This window comes from Poecilia formosa, unplaced genomic scaffold (assembly GCF_000485575.1).
Source record: "Poecilia formosa unplaced genomic scaffold, Poecilia_formosa-5.1.2 Scaffold29, whole genome shotgun sequence".
Classification (NCBI taxonomy): Eukaryota; Metazoa; Chordata; class Actinopteri; order Cyprinodontiformes; family Poeciliidae; genus Poecilia; species Poecilia formosa.
This window is the reverse complement of record NW_006799968.1, coordinates 3,674,705-3,696,355: the sequence shown is the minus strand read 5'-3', so window position 1 is coordinate 3,696,355 and position 21,651 is coordinate 3,674,705. Positions and strand designations below refer to the sequence as shown.

The 21,651-nt window shown below is 38.9% G+C and overlaps 2 protein-coding genes across 3 annotated transcripts in view; both read left to right on the top strand.

Annotated features, from left to right (window-relative positions):
• Positions 1-775: 775 nt before the first annotated feature.
• LOC103136029 (multidrug resistance-associated protein 9) lies at positions 776-17,036 on the top strand (the record flags this gene model as incomplete). Its single annotated transcript, XM_007549104.1, has 26 exons — positions 776-1,012; positions 1,086-1,259; positions 2,005-2,152; positions 2,631-2,779; positions 2,940-3,047; positions 3,724-3,945; positions 4,023-4,094; positions 4,226-4,350; positions 6,294-6,366; positions 6,969-7,172; positions 8,031-8,165; positions 8,311-8,407; positions 8,734-8,784; positions 9,447-9,545; positions 9,652-9,755; positions 10,470-10,667; positions 10,758-10,984; positions 11,071-11,208; positions 11,397-11,586; positions 11,676-11,765; positions 12,934-13,123; positions 13,208-13,367; positions 13,454-13,532; positions 14,562-14,675; positions 15,637-15,801; positions 16,454-17,036. Coding segments are annotated over 26 exons (3,642 nt in total), but the record flags the coding sequence as incomplete, so codon positions are not given.
• A 3,498-nt stretch (positions 17,037-20,534) lies between these two features.
• LOC103136021 (myocyte-specific enhancer factor 2A-like) overlaps positions 20,535-21,651 on the top strand; it is a 49,736-nt gene continuing 48,619 nt past the window's right edge. The window contains exons 1-2 of one of the 2 annotated variants that reach the window (XM_007549097.2): positions 20,535-20,669; positions 20,764-20,866. The gene's annotated coding sequence lies outside the window, so the exon portion shown is untranslated. The remainder of the gene's footprint in view (positions 20,670-20,763; positions 20,867-21,651) is intronic. The other variant, XM_007549096.2, reaches the window with a different exon arrangement.

Sequence of the window (21,651 nt, the reverse complement as noted above, 5' to 3'; positions counted from 1 at the left end):
GACTACCTGGGTTCACCGGTGTCGCCACCCACCGGACCGTTTTCTGTGTTTGGAGTTTTGTTTGGACTGAGTTATTCTTTTTCTTTGAACTCTGGCCCTCCATCCGTTGCCCCTCCGCCCACCCTGATGGGTTGTTTTTTGTTGTATTTTTTGGGGGCATCTGGGAGCTGCCCTTGAGGAGGGGGTGCTGTTGTGTTCTGTGTTTTCTGTGTAGTTATTTTTGAGGTTTTCTGTGTTTAGTCCTGTCCCTGTCCTGTCTTCCCCGTTGATTGCTTCCCAGGTGTGTCTCATTCCTTGATTACCCTCCCTGTGTATTTAAGTCCACCTATTGTCTTTGTGTGTTGGTCGGATCCTCGTCGTGTGTTACCGGTCGTGTTTGTCGTCAGCCTGTTTCCCTGTGGACTTTATCATTAAAATAATACATCTTCATTCTGACCTGCCTGTGTCTTATCTCACCTCACCAAAACCCGAATCATGACATAACACAGGAAAAATGTTGTTGGAAGTGAAATAATCTGCCAGGAGCACCAGCATTTTTTCAACATTCAAGAATTATGTACTGAAAACAAGTTCCTGTATCTTGCTTAAAAGTAATGAGTTCTTTTTATTTTACTCAGACATTCGCCCTAGAAACTAGAACAAAACTACTTGTTTTTGCAGTTTGTTTGATATGTTCAGAGTAATATATGTTACAACACATTTGACTTTGGAACTTGACGTTTCCTCGCAACATGCCTGTCTTACTACGTCTCGACATCTTCCTGTCCCCCCTCAGGGCATCCTGGTTAACAAAATCCTGACCTACATAGAAAGCCCAGAGAAGTCCACGGTGGCCCACGGCGTCGGCCTGGCCGTGGCTCTGTTCTGCACCGAGTTCCTCAAAGCTTTCTTCATCTCCCTGATGTGGGCGGTCAACCTGCGGACGGCCGCCAGACTGAAAGGAGCCTTCTCCTCTATAGCATTTCAGAAAGTCATCTCTCTGAGGGTGCACAGCGGCATTTCAATGGGAGAGGTAAAGCATGATGCAATCACCAGACGCTGTAATTACGGAGGATTTGAAATCCGCTCGCTGTCTCTCCCGTTAGATGATAAACGTCCTGACCAGCGACGGCCACCGGTTGTTCGAGGCGGTGCTGTTTGGGAGCTTTGCGATCTGCACCCCGGTGATCTTCATCGCATGCATTGTGTTAGCCTGCTTTGTTCTGGGTTACACTGCACTGACAGGGGTCTGCATCTACATCATCTTTGTCCCCTTACAGGTCAGCAGCTCGCATCACAACCCCGGCTTAGTTAGTTTTATCTGAGCATTAACTAAGCAACAGTAAGGACAAAGTGCATCCCTTAAAGGATGTTTTTAGATAAAAGGTAAAGAAAGAAATTGAATGTCAATCTATTTTTCCAGAATATGTTTCGACCAATAGAAAGTAGCTGTATGCGTAGCACTACTTTAACATATTCCTGCTCAAGTAAGAGTTAAAAGTAGCGACTCAAGTACTGATCATGACATCATCAGACGGACCGAAATACAAAGTTATGTGGAAAATATTTGTATTATCAATGAATCGATCAAGCTTATTTGAATAGCACGTTTCAGCACTTCAAAGTGCTTTACATCATAAAAACACAAAAGTACAAAGTCATAGAACAGACAGCCAATAATCGAAGCACTAGATTTTATCAAGTGCTGTTTTAAAGAGCAAAATGAAACTAATTCATATAAATAACATAATTACAAAATCACAAAATGAAGCAAATGAACATTCTTTATTCCCAAATTAATTTCTTTCTATATAAAACTGACGAAACTTTAACAAAAACATCAAGTCTGAGTCAGATGAATCCTTGGTTAAAACAAGCTTGTTCTTCATTCAGTGAAGTTGCTCACAGTGGGTAGAATCCAGACATTTTTACTCAAGCAAGAGTAGCAATACTACATACTAAAATTACTTAAGTGAAAGTAAAAAGTACAGTAAAAATACTCCTAAAATCAAATTTCTTTTGCAGTTTTTCCTGGCAAAGCTCATTAACAAGTTTAGATGGAAAGCCATGCAGCTCACAGACGGCCGCGTCCGCACCATGAACGAGATTCTGAACAGCATCAAGCTCATCAAGATGTACGCCTGGGAGGAGTCCTTTGAGAAGAAGATAGCAGGTGAGTCTGGTGTTTGGACAGAGTCTCACAAAAGTGTTTTTATTACACTTTGACTTTTTACACATTCTGACTTCAGTGTAATCTTATTTAGGTTTTTATGTAGTAAAACATAGATCACCCTCAAGCAGCCCCGTGATCATGAAATGGATCAAAAATGTCACTATTTATTTATTTACTGAGTCAAACTGTTGTTCATTGTAACTAATAAAGCTCAACCTTAGAACAGAGTCTGTTTTACATGAGCTCAAGCCACACACAGATGAACTCTATTTACTGACGAGGTGACGTAAGGATTATTTTTATTTAGGGCCATCAGAGTAAAACAGGTTGAATAGAAAGGCACAACACAATTTTCAGAGTTTTATTTGTAAAAAATTGTTGAAAACCATGTATGATTTTCCTTCTAACCTATAATTCTCCCCGCCTCCTAAAGGACATTCTGTGGTACTACATGACAGAAACGTTATCTTCCTTCCAGGGTTAAGAAAAAAGGAAAAGAAGCAGGTTCGGTTGGTCAGCTACATCCAGAACATCAACACCAGCATCTCCAGCATCATTCCGACCGTCGCCACCGTTCTCACCTTCCTGGTGCACACTCTGCTGGGTTTGTCGCTCACCACGTCCGACGTAAGTGTAGCAGCGGGCAGCGCCAGGGGGTTTGTCGTGTGGGGGGTTGTGAAATCAGCAGTTATCACGATTCATGTCTGCCAAGCAATTTTCATTTAGACTCGGTTTTAACCCTGCCAGGGGTCATATTGATTTTGTTTATGTTCTCTGACATCAACAGGCCTTCACTACCATCGCCATATTCAACGCTATGAGGTTCTCTCTGGCTCTGCTGCCACTGTGCGTGAAGGCTCTTGCTGAAGCCGCTGTGTCCCTCAAGAGATTAAGGGTACAGTTTTAAACAGCTGCTTTCTTTTTAAATGTTTCTGCACAAATCGGTGAACTTCTGTGCTTTTTTTATGTTTATCACGTAAGATCCATGTAATTTAAAGGAAGTCAGTGATAGGCACTCTAAAACCGATATAGTGATATGGATTAAGAATTGTATTGCAATATTGTTTGGTATTATTGTGATGACAATTAAAAATTATGATAAAACTATTGTTTGTTTTTTGTGGTAACTGTATGCCGCAGCATTCATAGCATCAAGTGTTTTTGGACTTATTTACTTAAACAAAACTCCTACTTCTTGCACAAAAAATATTTGTAAATTAGTTTTATCTTATTTCAAGTGTACTAAGATATTTGCACTAGAAATTAGACCAAAATATTTGGTAGGATTTTGTGTTTTTTGGGTTGCCAGTTACTTAAGATGCGTGACTTATGTCACTAAGCTGCACACAGTAACTGCATTTAATCAAATTTACTGAAATCTATTGCCAACAAACACTGGAGAAAATTGTTTAAAAAAAACTTTTTCAATAATTCCATCGATTTTGGCTTTTATTTAATTGACAAAATTTATTGAGACAATGATAAATCAAATTCTTTTCACTGTAAAAACAATTGTTTACGATACGCGATACAATAAATACCCCTAATCCGATGTACGGCTGCTGTTTCAGAAAATCTTGCTGGTCCAGAATCCCGAGCCCTACCTGGAGCAGAGGAAAGACAATAACACCGCTGTAGAGATGAGAAATGCAACTCTGTCCTGGACCAAAACTGCCAGCGGGCCGGACCTCCCCAATCCCCAGAATGGCCAGGTGAAGGACCACAAGCAGGACGAGACGGGTCAGAGTGAGAGCTTACCGACGCTGAAGAACATCTCCTTCACTCTGCCCAAGGTCTGCAGCAAATCCGGTGAACTTGTTGTGGACACCGCTGAAGGGCAACTAAAGGGCTCTGCTTTTGCTTCCTGAAGGGCAACCTGCTGGGCGTTTGCGGCAACGTGGGGAGCGGAAAGACGTCGCTCATTTCCAGCATTCTAGAACAGGTTACTTTATCTTTTTCTCAGAATTTCTACAGATTTATTCCCGTTTCTTTTCACTCCATCATGCTTTCCCCTCTAGCTACCCAGGTTTGTAGCGCTCCTGCAGTCTAAGTGATCTTCTGGTTTTCTTGCAGATGCACCTTCTTCGGGGCTCCATCACAGCTGATGGGACGTTCGCCTACGTTTCCCAGCAGGCCTGGATTTTCCACGGAACAGTTCAAGAAAATATTCTGATGGGGGAAGCTTTCAATCAGGCCAAGTAACTACACGTCTGGGGTTGGGAATTCATCTCATCGCTTATTATTTATCATGATAAAATTCTTATTGTGATAACTTAGTTATCATTATTTAGATAGTTTTAAAATTTTCCCCACTGTTATTCAATGAGAGTATCAATGAATATCAATATATTTGAAAATATGATTAAAGGCGGTTATTCAGTTTAGTGATACAAATCGCTCTTGTTTAAGTGTCTAGTTTGCGAAAGAAGCGCTTTATAAATGGGAATGTTTTTCTACAACAGTGTTTGTGCTTGAGGGGCCATGATTGCTGTATCATGCAGTCACAGCCACACAGACCTAAAAACAAAGAAATAAATACAGTTTATTGTCACTTTTATTATTAGACAGGTCCATATCGCTCAACCCTTCTGCACTACTAGTTACAGAATAAACTCAGAGTGTTGTTTAAACATATCAAATGATAATCTATGCTAGGTGTTCTGCGCTAACACAAACCAAACGGACAAGCTAACGTTTAGTTTTTTTTCCTCTAAACACAGTCTGCTTTGGAGGTTATCTCACATGAAAACTGTTTGACTAGGAGAAAGGGAAGTCTGATCTGTCACGGCGGTTAAACGAGGGCAGAGGTCATCTGTGTTATCTGACAGCTTTATGCTAGCATTAGGCCAACTGCTGATCTGTACATAGTGAGACCTTTATGGGGAGAGACTTGATGTAAGTTAAGATAAGAACTGTAAGAAATGTACGAGATAAGCTGCGGGTAGATAATTCTCGGGATAAATGTGTTTATTGGTTTAAATGTCTATATTTCAAAGAAAGGCAGCTGTTATCACTGAGGCAGCACAAAGCCTGGCTAACATTCAGATATAAAATGATATAACGATGCTTTTCTTTATTTTCTGGCATATATTCCAATGTTTTTATGATTGATCCATTTTGTACAGAGCTGGGAAAAAGTATTTGCCCCATTACAGATTCATTTTGCTTTGGATTATCAAGCAAATTTTAATAACAGCAAAAGATTAAACACAAAATCCAGTTTTCTGTTTGAAAATGTAACAGGAAGTTGCATTTTTCTGTTACAGCACTAGCTATATGGCCTACTCTTCATTGCAAAATTGTTCTACATTAGTCTAGTTGTAATGTACATTTAAGCTCCTTCCAAAGCATCTTAACTGGATCCGACCCCAGAATTTGACTAGGCCATAATTCTCTTTTCTCAGGTGATATTTGCTAACGTGCCTTGGATGATTTTCCTGATCCAAAGTAGCCGCAAACAATCACACTCCCACTATGTTTAAGTGCGTTAATGTTACTCCAGATGCAAGTTACATCTGTCCTGTGTGTCATACGTTACGGGACACACATCTTCCAAAAACCATCAGGAAACGTGAGCTTGGTCTTTGAGTGTTTTTGCCCAATTTTTTGATTATTGTTGAATCACGGGCACTGACATCATCTGCATTTATATCACAAATGTACGCAAAACTTTGTCAGTATTCCGCTAACATTGATAAAACACAATTTCCATTGCAGTTTTGCAATGGAAATTGCAAAACTGCAAAATTTACAGATTTTCTATATGAAACTTGTTCCTAGTGGTGAAAAGTTTTTATTGACAAATGACAAAATTGCCACAATTCTATAAAGTCAATTTGTTTTTTCAAAATGTCAAATTGCGAAATTACATGGTCAGTGGATGTGCAGCTCATGACTCTCAGAGTTTCAGAGGTCTACAGGGCTTTCAATGTTTTTTATGAAAAAACAATGACAGCCTGAGTAAATACAAATTAGCAGCTTGTCTTTGATTGGGTTATCCTTGTCTTATACAAAAATCTTTTTGTCCTGAAACATAAAGTGAAACAAAAAAGCATAAAAGGAAATCCGCATGTGGCAAAAACAGTTTTTCACAGCGCCGCAAGTGTCAAACTAAAAGCCGTCATGTGTTTATGTTGTACAGATACGACCGGGTTTTGGATGTGTGCAGCCTCAGAGCTGACCTTAAGATACTTCCATATGGAGATCGGACTGAGGCAAGTGATCTCTTTAACCTTCTTCTGCCAGTGTTCCTGTTTTGGGTCTGACCATAGATATAGGAGTATCTACACTCATTTTGAATCTGAATTTGACTGACAGGAATGTCAGGTTTATTAAAAGTGTTTATTTCTGTGCACTAAACATTTGCATGAATTACTGCATCAATGTGGCATGAAGGGGGAACACGAGCTTTTGTGACCAGTTTCCCGTCAGTGTGGACAGGAACCAGATCTTGCTGGAAGATTAAATCAGCATCTTCATCTCCACAGCTGCACCTTTCCTTTTTTTTTCCTTCCACTTAACCTTTTGATGAAAAAAACATTCAACTTTCTTGCAACATTCAAATTTTCTGAGACACTAAACTTTGGGTGTTCATTATCCAGTAGCAGTAATCATGAAAATGACAAGAAATTGAGGCTTGAAATATTTCACTCTACGTGTAATGAATCTACATAATATGGGAGTTTCACTTTCTGAAGTGAGTGACACAATACTCTGTTGTTTGTCTGCACAAAGTCCCATTTTCAGGTGGATTTTTAAAAACATTTATTGGGGAGAAATGTCATAGTTCTTATGTTGCCATATTTTTTTTTGTCAGATTGGAGAACGGGGGCTGAACCTGTCAGGAGGACAGAAGCAGAGGATCAGCCTGGCCAGGGCCGTCTACGCCAACAAAGACATCTTCCTGCTGGACGATCCACTGTCTGCTGTTGACGCCCATGTGGGGAAACACATTTTTGAAGAATGCATAAAGAAAGAGCTTCAAGGAAAATCCATCATACTCGTCACACATCAACTCCAGGTAGGATCATACAAACCTTTTGCCAAGTGGGACGAAACCTGTCGAGCTGAAGGTAATTGAGGGCCACAACATTTAGATTTTTTTTTTTTTTTTTCATTTTTATTTTTAATTAGAAAACAAAAGATGCGTCTCACTTTTACCTGCAAGAATACAAACATGCAACATTTAATAAAATGGTAAAAGTCTGATTTCCGTAGAGGTATATGTTTTATGTTGGTTTGAAACATAACATTTTACAGGTACACACACATTACAAACAGTATCCTATCAGTTTTTTTGATTATTATTCAAACAAGAACAGAATGTGGATTTGTTCTTGTTCTTCAAGAACTTGAGTAAAAATCATTGGATGTTTGTGGATTTTGTTTACTATGATTTTAAAATGGAAAAAACGAAAAATATGTCTGACATGAAATGATTTCTTTTGACACCTTACTGCAATAGATGGATGCTATTGCAGTAAATGGAAAACAAATTTTGGAAAACTGACAATTTCCAAAACTTGGAAATTGTCAGGTTTTTCTTTTAACAACAATCCAAAGCCGTTTTTATGTCTCACATTTTTAATGATATACAGATTTTTTTTTAATTGTGTTTAGTGTTGAGAATATAAAAGGAAGAGATAATAATAATAATAAAAATCACAATAAACTTGCTATTCTAATTTAATAAAATTTTGTGTGTGCCAGTTTTGACCATCACAGCAAAAAAAAAGTTTGGACACCACTGACCTAAATGAAGTTGTGAAAAATGCTATGAAAATATAAAATGCTTTCCAAGTATTACTTGCAACTCCACTCATTTTGTTTTTAAAAGAAAGGCTCTAATTAGGCGATTGTTGTGGCGTGCGTGTTGCAGTATCTGGAGTTCTGTGACGACATCCTGGTTCTGGAAGAGGGCGAAGTGAGGGAGGCCGGGAATCACCAGGCACTGATGAAGGCCAATGGACGCTACGCTCAACTCATCAGCAACTACCAGATGGAGCAGTCGGAAGTGAGAGCGTCACAAAATGTTTTTATGAACCAGATATACGCCCCTCTTCACTTAGACTTTCTCGTTCTACAAGCACGGGGTATTAAACGGAAGAATCAGCTGTAAAACAAGCTGTAATCGCCGGGTTCTTGTTTGTGAATGTCAGGCACAGAAGGAGGAGGAAGAGGAGGGCGAAGATGAGGTGTCCCACAAAGAGGCTGCTGAGGTCAGACGGCGCACTGACAGTGGGATAGTGAACCCTGGTATGAAAACACAGATGATCTATTTCTGTGGAACATGACAAATAATTGTTGGTAAAAAGTAATTATTGACTTAAAACAAACTCCTATATCTTGCTGAAAAGTTACTTATAAGTTAGTTTTGTCTAATTTCAAATGCACTGATATATCTGCCTTAGAAACTAGACCAAAAATGCTTGGTAACACATACTGATGTCATGCTAGTTAGCTCCTGGGGAAGTTTGTATCTTTAGGAGTTAGCTTTCTTCTAAGAGTAGCATGTAAGTTAAGCTGAGTTTTATAACTGCTGTAGTCGTGATCGAGAAAATAACATCTGTGCCTCTTTTCAGCTTTTGACATGTCAGATGAAACTGATGATGGGGCGCCAGCGGACCAGAAGCGTAAGTAAACAGAAATCAGTAGACTCTGATGCTGACCCAACAGTTGGTTCAAGGTCCAGACCAACGATGCAGAACAGTCCCTACATGGGAGACCAGAACCTTAAAGACAATGATTCACAAAGTTTAATTTTTGCTTTAACTTCACAACACAGGTTACTTTAATTTGTTCAGATTTTCAGTCATGTTTCAGTCATGTTTTCTTCTACACTGCCATTGGCAGTGTAGAAGAAAATAACTTATGTCCAACTGTTGTTATCTTATTGTGATGTTCATAGAAGCAGGTTTACCTTTAATTTTAACAACCATGACAAAATGAAGAAAATTAGAGGAACACTGAATATAAAAGCTTCAAAAACAGCAAACTTTTATCAGAACAGCTATGCAGAAAAACTTACGTCATAAAGCAGCACAGATGATCCAGAAAGTGAATGAGGGAGAATATATGTAGTTTTATTAAGGACTATAGTAAAAAGGGCAAATAAAGGCAAAATCAAGACATATTGAGAGGGTTATTTAGGACCTCTGGTGGGTAAAAGAAGTGTTGCAAGGAATGAATAAAGCACAAAAAATGTCAGACAATGGCAGATTCAGCATTAGGCTGTACAAATAGAACATGTTTCAATCAAATAAGGACTTTATTTGATCATTTTGTTCCCGTTCAGCCGCTGTGACGGGAGAAGATCAGCTGGTAAGTCAGGAATCCTCCACAGAGGGATCAGTGTCCTGGAGAGTCTACCACCAGTACTGCCAGGCAGTTGGAGGTCTGACACACACAAAAACACACGCACACACACGCCAAACTCAGCAGCAATGTTCTTCAGATATCCTCTTCACGGCTGGTTTTATTTGGTGAAACTTTGTCTGCAGGTTACTTCGTCACCTTCTTCACCATCTTCATCATAGTCCTCATGATCGGATCCACAGCTTTCAGCAACTGGTGGCTAAGCTACTGGCTGGGGCAGGGAGACGGGGTGAGGAAGTTTGTCTTTCCTGTCACACATTTTCATTTTCAGTCACAAGTTTTCATGAATTCTTATAACTAGAGATGCATCATGCACAGTTTTCCCAGCCAATATCAATTCCCGGTTTTCCCATCCTGGTGGATCCAAACTGTTTGATTCCAAAAAGGAAAAGAGTGGAGCAGGTGCTTTCATAAAGGATGTAGTTTTGAATCCAAGAAATGCAGAAATTACAAGTTCATTCATATTTGTGGACGAAAACATGTCTCCACCATGGATTTAATTAAACTTAACACAATTGCATCATCATTGTTGTTAGAAATAGCTAGTGTGAGTAGAAAGATAGCTAGCTATAGCTAGATAAAGAGCTATATTTTATGTTTGGTGCAATAAAGTTAGATAAATACATAGTAAGCCAGCTAGCTATTTATGTGGCTAATAATAAGGTAGCTGGCTATTTATCTAGCTTAAATATCTAGCTAGTTATTTATCTAGCTAGTTAGATAAATAGCTAGCTAGCTTGTTAGATAGATATCTAGTTCTTTGTCCAGCTAGCTAACTGTTTATTTGCAATAGCAAATAAACAGAAAATTTATCTGGCTACCATATTAGCCAGATAAATAGCTTGCCATATATTTATCTAATTTTATTGCACCAAACATGAAATATATTAAACCTATTTCTAGTCTTTGCTCCTCTAATATCTTTATATTTTCTTTTGTTTAGTCCAATTCAACTTCTAACTCTGGAAATATGACTTCTAAACCTGGTGATGTCTCCCAAAATCCCCGCCTGCACTTCTACCAAATGATTTATGGAGTGATGATCCTCGTCACGGTGGTCCTTGCTGTTATCAAGTGCTTTTTTTACACTCATGTCACACTGAGAGCTGCCTGCAAACTCCATGACAGTATGTTCCGAAAGGTACTGTGGAAAATCTGGACTCAGCAGAGATCAGCTCCAGTGGATCTGTTCCTTTGTCAAAAGCGAGAACATCGTTTCCTATCTTCCCAGATTCTTGCCAGCCCAATGAGTTTCTTCGACACGACACCTACTGGACGAATTCTCAACCGCTTTGCTAAAGATCAGGAGGAGTTGGACTCTGTGCTTCCTCTCCACATGGACCCTTTCCTGCAGTTCTGTCTCCTCGTCACATTCACCATCATCATCATCGCCTCTGTTTTCCCCGCCATGCTGGCAGCTGTGGTTGTCATGGGTGTTTTGTTCACCCTCATCCTCTTGTAAGTCCAACACCAGTCAGGCCAATGTCGGGTCAGAAAGCTGCAGGTTAAAAAAATTGGTCTCTTATTGGAAGATTTTTTTTCAGTGTATTTCAGAGAGGCATTCGTCAGATGAAGAAGATGGAGAACATCAGCCGCTCTCCGTGCATCTCTCTCACTACCTCCACCCTACAGGGCCTCAGCACCATCCACGCCTACAACATCAGGGACAGCCACATAAAACTGTAAGATATCGTCAAGCGATATCTCTCTGACAGACATCTTGGTACTGATCTACAATGTACAGCACCTTGCAAAAGTATTTTTACCCTTCCAACACCTTAAAACTTTTGCCAGGCACTTTCAAATTTTGTCAGATTGTCAAAGTTTTGTGTCACCGTTTTACCTTTTTTATGTTTTGGTCAAACTCTAGGTTCAAATCTCTGAATGACATCAACTCCAACCATTATTTACTGTTCCACTCCGGCACACGGTGGCTCTCTTTCTGGTTGGACTTCATGGCCGCCTCCATGACGCTGCTGGTGGCTCTGTTTGTGGTGCTGAGCAGCAATGACGTCATTAGTCCGTCTCTAAAAGGCCTCACCATGTCTTACACCATACAGGTAAATCTGGACAGCAAACAGTTTTGGGTTTCTTTTGGTTTTTGGATCCTTCAGGCTTGTAGCAACACTGAGTTCTGCATGTCTACCAGCTGACAGGCATGCTCCAGTATGTAGTGAGGCAGTCAACTGAAGTGGAGGCCAGGTTCAATTCGGTGGAACGACTGCTGGAATACATCACGGTAAGAATCCTGATTAAAGGGGACGTATTATGCAAAACTCACAGTTTGTACTTCCAGTTGGATCTCTACTGCATCTAAAAAGAGCCCAAGCACTTAAAATAAAAAACACTTGGTCGATTTTGTGGTGTTTGTAAAACGGCCCGTTTCAAAAATCAAAAACCTCCAGAATGTAACGTCACAAATCAGCGGGCACTGCCCCTCACCTAGCAACTCCCAGCAAAGCCCAGCTTGTCACTTAGCAACCCAAACCGAACTCCAGCATGTTAGTTAGTTAGTTTACTCATTTCATTAAAAACTAAACAATTATATACAAATAGACCAAAAATATATTTAAACAATAGAAATTTACAAAAACCGAAACTAAGCAAACTGAATTCTAATTCACATTATTCTATTTCACATTTCACATTTCTTACAATTTTTACCATACTTTTAAATATGTACATTGATCTGGCATTTTTAATATCAACTCCTTTCCTTCTTAATAAGCAAAGCGACTCCACCACCTCTTTTCTTGCTTCTGTTCATATGACAGAGTTCATACCCAACAATATCGACATTATTTATATTTTCATCATTAAGCTAGGTGTCTGAAAGTGCTATTATACCAAAAGTTGTATTTAACTGTTATAAATAATCTGTTATTTGCATTCGCATTTATACTTCTACTATTAAAATGAATAATAGAAAGACCTCAATTTGTCATGTCTGTATGACAAATGGTTGCAGGGAATGGCTGAAAAGTGTTTTGTTGTTGACTTATCATCCAGAATCCACTTTTTGCATTCTTGTTGTTTGTGCAGAAAGTTGCACTTCTTTTCAAAGATGTATGGTTATATAATTGCGTGTCTGTTTGCAGCCATTTTTATGTGCGAGTATAAACATTGAGTTGAGGAGGCGTGGCTAGCAGCAGATAGTTTGGATTTAAAGTGACAAGAGGCCCTAAAACGGCTCATTCTGAGAGGAGCACAGAATAGGCAGAACTGGCAGACTGAAATCTCATCTAAGAATGAGTTTGTGCAAAAAAATGTAATGAACATGTTTTCATAGCTCACAGACCGGTTCAAGGAAGCATAACAGGTCACCTGTGAGAAAGCACTTCATCATCCTGGGGTGTCTAATAACACTTTTCTCTAAAGGGATTTCTTTTATTTGATTCCACATTCAGACCTGTAAGTCTGAGGCCCCCAGACACATAAAGGGGGCTAAGATTCCTGACGGCTGGCCCAAAAACGGAGCGATTACCTTCCATGAGTACAAAATGAGGTACAGAGAGAACACGCCTATCGTCCTGAATGGGCTCGATTTCACCATCCAGGCTGGAGAGAAGCTGGGCATCGTGGGAAGGACGGGCTCTGGTAAGCGGGCTTCCATCCTGCGCCGTCACCATAGTTACAGAGCATGACTCAGCCCCTCCCTCCCCCCCTGCGCTCCGTCTACAGGGAAATCCTCCTTAGGCGTGGCTCTGTTCAGACTGGTGGAGCCGGCGGGAGGGAGCATTCTTATTGACGATGTGGACATCGCAGCCATCGGCCTGCGGGATCTGCGCAGCAAACTCTCCATCATCCCCCAGGACCCGGTGCTGTTCACTGGCACAGTCAGGTACCCGCTACTCACACAAGTTTTTTGACAGAACAACCACTGCTGTGTGGACCAGTCACCAGCTTACCCACTATGTTTACCCACAGGTACAACCTAGATCCTTTTAATCAGTATACTGATGAGGAGATCTGGGCGGTGCTACAGAAAACCTACATGAAGGACTCGGTATGTTACTAAAACGCACAACTCTTTGGACTCATTGGAGTTTATAAAAGTATTAATTCTAACCTTCTTAAATAATTTACCAGTGGTTTTTACACAGTAGCTATCGGTGTTTTCTGCTTTTAGTGGTAATCAGAAGAGGCTTCAACATCAGTAAATGCTAGCTAGCTTTTTCTACGTTCTACGCTTTGCTTCATACAGATGATCTGGACCCTCGACTTGCTAGCTGGAGGCATGGATTACATTGAAGTTTTAAAGAACTGGATCTCATTTTACCCAGTCGTTAATGTTTTGGCATTGCATAAGGCGTCAGTTTGATGAAGCTTACCAGAAATTGCTTGTTCTGTAAACAGCCCCGTAGAAAGTAGAGCCACAACATCTTTGTCAGCAATAAAATGTCTTAAACATTCGTCTTGGTCTAACTTTAATGGCTTAATATTTGGAAAGCAAGGCCAACATCGACTGAACGTCTGCGTTCACTTCCTCTGCCGCTATTGCTAAAACTACAGGCAAACTACAATTTTAAAACAGAAAAACTATGTCATCATTCACAACTTCTGCTGATCACTGATTCGAAATTGAGTTCAAAGAAAGAAATCCCAGCCGCGCAATGAAGTGAGATGAGAATCGAGCAGAATTGCATAAGAAAGCAATAGTCAGGCTAACTAAATGCTAATTTGGCTGTGAAATATATCTAATCAGCTCAAATGACCAAAGGTACGGTTCCAGCACCTTGACGTTTGCTCTTATGGAGAAGGTTAAGACAGCCATAATTCCAATGTGGTAAACAACTTAAAGCGTGATCCAAGCTTTTTATGCAAGAATAAATGTGTCTTTACAAGTGGAACAAATAAACATGACTAAACGTGAAATTAAGTTTTAAATGTCAACTTCTTTAAAACAAAAGGTATATATTACAGTTAGTTTGTGCTAGCTTTATGTCCCGTAGATAAAGCTAGCACAAACTAACTGTAATATATATACTTACGGAAGATAAAGTGTTAAATACATTGTGCCTGTGTGTTTCCTCAGATCTCCAAGCTGGACGGGACGTTGCAGGCTGAAGTGTTGGAGAATGGAGAAAACTTCTCTGTCGGTGAGAGGCAGCTGATGTGTATGGCCAGAGCACTTCTTCGCAACTCCAAGGTCCGTATGCGTGGGCATCCATATGCCTACACTGTCACCACAGTAATCACATCCCCTTAATATTGACACAATTTGTCACGATGTGGCACTGATATTGAGAGACTAGCTCAACATAGTAGTGTATAATTTTGCAATTTAAAGAAAGATATACAGGAATAATGACACCAAAACCAAAAGAAATCAAAGAAAAACGCATTGTCCTACATACAGAATACTTTGTGTTGAGGGGGAGTTAAACAGCAAATGCTTATTGTTGGCAGCATCAAACTATGGGAAGTAAAGAGAAGTTTTTTAAAGGCTGCAAAATCAGCCTTTAAAAAAAAACAATGGGTCATGAATTAGAATGACCCAGTCAAAGTCCAGACCTAAATCTAATTGAGATTCTTTGACTAGACTTGAAAAGGATTGTTTTTACCGATGTTCTCCATTTAATTTTAGCAATTTTGCAAAGAATAGGCAAAAATATTAGTCTGTCGATGTGCTGGTAGAGACACGAAGGAAAATAACTACAACGGGGGAAATGAAAGCAAATTCAGCAAACTGTGCAAACATCGAGTCATTTTCTTCCTAATCCACATTGTTTCACTCTTTTATTGGTCTATCAAAGAAAATCCCAAATAAGTACACTGAAGTTGTCTTTTTGCATTGTAAGACAATGGGGAAAATATTCATGTTTTTTTAACTATTCTGTTGCAGATCAAGTTCAGTCAATCAAGTTAACTTGAGTGTAGCACATTTCAGCAACACAGCGGCTCAAAGCTCTTTGTCCTAAAAACAGAAAAAACGCCATAAACACATTGTAAAACTAGTGACAGACATTACATTTTGTCAAGTTCCACCATCAAAATCATCAATGCTCATCAAATATGTTGTCAAATTCTAGTTATTATGAATCACAAGTGGGTTTTAGTCTTGATTTAGATCTGAGTGGGTGCCTCATCCTCCATGGTGTGCCTGACAGATCATTCTGCTGGACGAGGCCACGGCCTCCATCGATTCAGAGACGGACGCTCTGATCCAAAACACCATCAAGGAGGCCTTCCATGACTGCACCATGCTCACCATCGCACATCGCATCAACACTGTGATGTACGCAGACCGCATTCTGGTCATGGACGATGGAAAGGTGAGCTACATGGAGACGACGAGGAACGCTTTTAAGAGTCTCGTCCCTACGACAGCACACTACGGCAGATTTAGTTATTAAAAAAAGAGGGGTAAAGTCCTGCCGAAAACTCAGAAATTTTGAGATCAATCTCAGAAATTAAAAAAAAAAAAATGTAAAAAGTGGAAATTTGAGAGTTTGAGAAGTAGAACGTTGACTTGAAAAAACTCAGAAATTTTGGGATTAATCTTATAAATTTTCTAGAAAATCTTAAAAGTTTCTGCCTAGAACAAAATTTTGAAATCAACCCCAGAAAATTTTGAGGTAAAAATCTTGGAAAAGTCAAACCTTTGGAGTTTCAAATGTCAAAAATTTTCTACTTTTTTTTTTTTCCGCAACGTCTCAAACTCAGTTTAATCAGAGATTAATCTCAAAAATTTTTTCTGAACTTTTCAAACTCAAAAATATATTTACACATTTTTCTTATTGAAAATTTCTGTTTTTTCTTGCAAATTTGCAACTTTTCATATTTGGAAATATCCTATTTTTTCTAGAAAACTTCAGTGATTTTTTTGTTTTTTTTGGCAGAAATTTATTTATTTATTTTTTCCATCTCCAATGGCCCTAACTCGCCGCTGTGCGTCCCCTGACTCGTCTGGCTTTGTCTTTTCAGGCAGCAGAACTGGACCCCCCTGAAGTGCTGAAGCAAAGACCAGATTCCTTGTTCTCCTCACTCCTCACTGCTGCTAACACTGTGAACACATAAAACCTCCAGAGTCACATCATCGAGCGCAGCAGTAACTCATAGCAACAGCTCTTCATCACTTAGCCTTATGTCAGTCGGTGCTGTAAAACTATAAAGTGGGAAGCTGAGCTTAAATCAAGTGTGGCAGAGAGGGAGAGATCAGATGTGGGAAATATTAAACTTTTATTTTTGTTTTCTTGGCTGGGTAAATAAAGGTGTACTTATATCACAAGTGTTCCAGGAAAAACAATGTTAACAATGTTCTTTCATCAGTTTTTGATCAGCGTTTGTGTGTGTTTTATTTATTGCTCCCTGTCACTTTTGCAAATGTCATGTAAATGTTGAGAGTAATGCAGAATACCAAGTGAAAACGTATACATTTTTAAATTGCCACTGCCTTTGAAAACACAAAAGGCTCCCATGTATCGTAAAACCGACATCCGTTTTCTGATGAAATGTACAACAGGGCTCTTTGAACAAACTAGCAATAAACACTGAAAATTTGTAACCTTGAGTCGTCATCAGCTTTAATTTTAAAGTCTAGTTTAAAGAAAGAATGGCAAGGAGAAAGTCCCCAAGAAATCCTGTTTGAAGTTTGCTACAAACTTCAGATGAGATTTTTTTTTGACCTATTTAAAGTTTCCATCCAGTCTGAATTAGCTCCAGTTACTTTTTGTAGACCAAAATGATGCACCAATGAATGAAAGTCAAATAAAAAAAATTAAAAAAACACTGGAGACATTCACATAGCATTGCAAAATTTTAACAAAACTTGAAAGAGTTTGGATACTTTTGAAAGGTTGTGAGTTTATTTTAGCTCAAAGAGGAAAACATTGTGTTTGTAAACCAAATATTAAGCAATAAAAAATGAGAGCAGATTGAACCGAATCACTTTTCAGTTCTCAAAAAGGGGGGAGATAAATTTTCATCAAAGAACTCAGTTTGAGATTAATCTGAAGTTTTCTAGAAAATATTGACATTTTTGAGTTCCAAAAGTAGAACATTTTCAACTTTTGTCAATTTTCTGAGTTTCAAAAGTCAAAAAGTTTTGACTTTTGAAACTCAAAATTTTTCAACATTTTTATTTTTCTAAAAAACTTCTGAGATTAGTTTCAAATTTCAGTTTTTTTTTCTAGCAAATTTTCCACTTTTGTTACTCTGACATTTAGAGTTTTTTCTAGAAAAAGTCAGAGACTCAAAATTTCTGAGATTTTTGGCAGAAATCTACCCTTTTTGTTCTCAATTTCTATCTGTGAGGGCCCTGATATGTGCATCTTTACACCAGAGACGTAAAAACTCAACAATACAAAAGAAAATGGTGAACAGAAAAGAAAACTGGTTTCTGAAAATGAAAAGTCTGTTTTCATCTTTCTTAGCGCCACACGATGGCGGTATAACCTTCTATATTCTGAAGGTGCTATTGGAGGAAATAACTATAAACTCCACAAAGGCACATCACTCCACTGAATTACAAAAACTACTTTAAACCATTAAAATGATTCTAATAAACTGAATCGCTCTCTAATCCGTTTTGACTCTCATGACTGCATTTCTACTTTTGTGTGAACTCTCCCGATGAACTTCTGATGGTTTGGTGTTGGAAGACAGATGCTCCCTTTGTTCCTCTTTATACCCCGCCAAAAAGAAAAAGAAAATAAAAGATTAACTTGTCGTGCTTTTCCAGCTGAAGCATCAAAGCAAATAAAATTAAAGAACCAAGATTTAAAAAAAAAAGGGAGAGAAAAAAAAGCCACTGCGAAAATAAGAACATTAAGATGGTCACGGCAACTCAGACAAGACACAAGTTCTGCTTATACATATTGGAGTTGAATCTCCCCTGCAGCTCCTCTGGAACAACGAGGAGCTCAGTGATGTGCCTGGAACGTTCCCGGCGGCGTGGCCCACACTGAGCCCGCTGCTGCTGCCTCTCGATTTGCTCTGGTGACCTCACAGTCACAAGCTTCTCCTGCAGGCTGAGGCTGGATAAAATTATCAATAGATCAGTTATTACCCTTGGTGTCTACATGCGATCATGCTGAGTTGTGTATTCTCCCCAAAAAATAAAAAAAGGGAACAACTTTCCAAACATATTATTTTTTTTTCTTTTTTTGTACTTCTCATTTTCTCCTTGGTGCTACTTTGTGATTATTTTATCGTTTCTGTAAGTCGCTTGCAAGGATTTTTCTTTCTCGGCTGTGTGACTCTTTCGAATGGAAATAACGTCCTTATTTAAACTCCCTTTGTTGTGATTGTTCTCATTCTGAAATGAGGGAGGAGAAAAAAGACAAAACTGGGAAAGGTTTTCCAGAACAATGCTAATGGTGCAGACCTATCAATCAATCAAGTTTATTTGTACGGCACATTTCAGCAGCAAGGCAGTTCAAAGCGCTTTACATCATAAAAACAGAAAAACACAAAGTCATAGAATGCACTCAACAAACAAGAAAACCAGTAAGCATTGCATTTTTGTCAAGTGCCATTGTTACACATCAAAATGTTTCAAAAGCAACTCTGAACAGCTGGGTCTTTAGTCCAGATTTAAAGGAACTCAGTGAAGAAGAAGAGTCGTGACAGCAACCATTTAGTTTCACGCAGAGAAACAGAGCAGCAAATGTTCTGCTTGTTCGGTGAGTATTAATAGAAATACTCAGAATCAGTGTTTTGTAGACCCAGCGAGAGTATACTGTAGGTACCAAGAGAGGAACTGTGCGCTGGATGAGGAACTAAGTTGTCCAAGTTGTCCGGCGAAGGCCTCACGGGTTTCTTAGAGAACATTAGCGAACAAACTGCAAAAAGAAGACAGAGGAACTGAGCAGGTAGAAGAAGAGGGACAAAGTTGTGGAGGAGTTTCAAATCAAGATGAGCTTTGTAGCAAAAACCTACCAAGACACGGCTGCCTAAAGCAAAGAGAAGCTAGAAAAAGCTCTCAGACTGTTGTGGAGGATCAACTTTCAGCAGGATGACCGAAAACGCAGAGGTGACATCATCAAGATTCAAGCGTATTCATGTTGACCCAGTCAAAGTCCAGACATAAATTCAGGAATATTAAGGCTTGACAATGACTTTTTACAGATCTTCTCCATGCATTTAGCCTGAGTTTGTGCCTTCAGAGTAGAGTTGGGCATTTATTGTATCGTTTATCATTTATCATGATAAACTTCTACTCGTGATTTTGATTTATCGCTCTCACAATAAATCCAAATTATGTTTAAAAGCCCATAAAACTCTCCGTACCGTCAGGATTGTTAGTTTTACTACTTTCCTCCACTTTTTGTTCAAGGGTGTATCAATAAATATCAATACATTTGAAAATAAGATTAAAAGCAATCTCTGTGTGCATTACAGTGATACACATCATGCTCCTTTAAGTGACTGGTGTCCTAAAGAAGTTTATTGCACATTATTTGTTTTTCAAAAACAGGATTTGGGTTTGTGGATCTATGAGTTTCCTAAAAAAGTAATAAATAACTTGTATCGTCACTTTTATCGTTATCATAATAGTACCACAAAATGTCTGTTAGTCTGTTGATACATTCCAATTAATAATGAGACAGCATCAATTAATATCACTCAAATGAAAAAGTATGATTAAATGCAGTTAACTTACTATGTGCTGCTGTTTAGTCATTTGAAATCACACTTTATGTAATGGGTACGTTTATTAAAAGTAGTTTTTGTACTGAATACTGAAAATACTTAACTTCTTATCGCCCACTCTCAAAAATAACAATAAAATACTTCTAAGATTTTGGCTGTTTCAGCATGACAAAGTGTGAAATTGAGTGTTAAGACGTTTGTAAGTGCACAGACGTGGATGTGGATGGATGAAGGAAGGTGTCTCCAGATATTTTCATACACATTTTGTTTTTTAAATAGTTCAGGCTTTATTTTGTCCCTTTTATTTAATTTTCTCACGTGTAATTTTCAGACCCACTCTTACATGATAAATTCATGTTGGACGTCTGTGTGCGGACGTAGCTGCACGCTGGCTGCGAGTGGGCGGAGCTAAGCGCGTAGCTGCTTGGAGTTTGTCAGTTTCCTAAATATAGCGGACGGACATTGTCAGTGTGTCTGTCTTTCTGCCGGGAACGCTTAGAGATAAAGACGGCATTTATACAAGCTGCTTTTGGAGGGGGGCAAATTGGTAAGTGGAGCAAAACGCCGTTTTTTCCCCTTTTTTCTTTCTTCTATTTTTAATAAGTGAAAGTCCGTTTACAGGGCTGCTTTCTGTGCTGTAGGGAGTGCAGGGAGGGGACCGCTACACTTCATCCACCGCTCCGATACAAGTCTTGGTTCAAATATGTCACTGAGTTTCTAACACTCACCTTAACACGCTTTAATGTGAGTATCGCATGGTCGGTGCTGTCGCGTGCCGGAGGATGAGTTTCTGTACATGCTGTGATCAGCCGATACATCAACAGGATCAAACACTAACTTATTACTGACACGCGCTAAAGTAGCCACTCAAACACTGCTTCACACCAAGGGAATCACTATGACGACCTGACGAAACGGGTTAGAGCTCCGGGGAATAGTTGTTCAACTCACTGAGAGAAAATAAATAAATAAATAATCTCTCTCTCTCTCTCTCTCTCTCTCTCTTCTATGTGATGCATCGGACCAATCTAATAATAAATTTAAATTTCCATACATTGCGACTTGAGAGTTAAGATAAAATGCAGCCCAATTGCCTAATTTAGTTTATAATATCAAAAAAGCAATGCAATAAATAGAAATTAAATAAATTATAAAGAAAAAAGTAATCATACAATGAATGGAAATCCAATAAGGAATTGCTTTTCTGCCTTTTGGATAAGATCAAGCATGGAAAACCAGTGAGGAGATATTTTTCCCCAGTTGTAATGTATTGAATCAGTTGTTTTATCATAGTTTTTATGGTAGCATAAAACTAGCATAGTAGTAGTACACTAATATGCCACCTGCTAGTAGTATACTGCTACTAGGACACTATTCAAATATGCTAGTTTCATACTAGTATATTCTACAAGGTACGTGTCACTTTTAGGGTTAAAATTTAAAGGCAGTGGAAGCAAAAATGTGTCGCATCAATTGAAAAATCATCCTTAAAACTTATTTACTGAAATTCGTAATAATAATTATATATT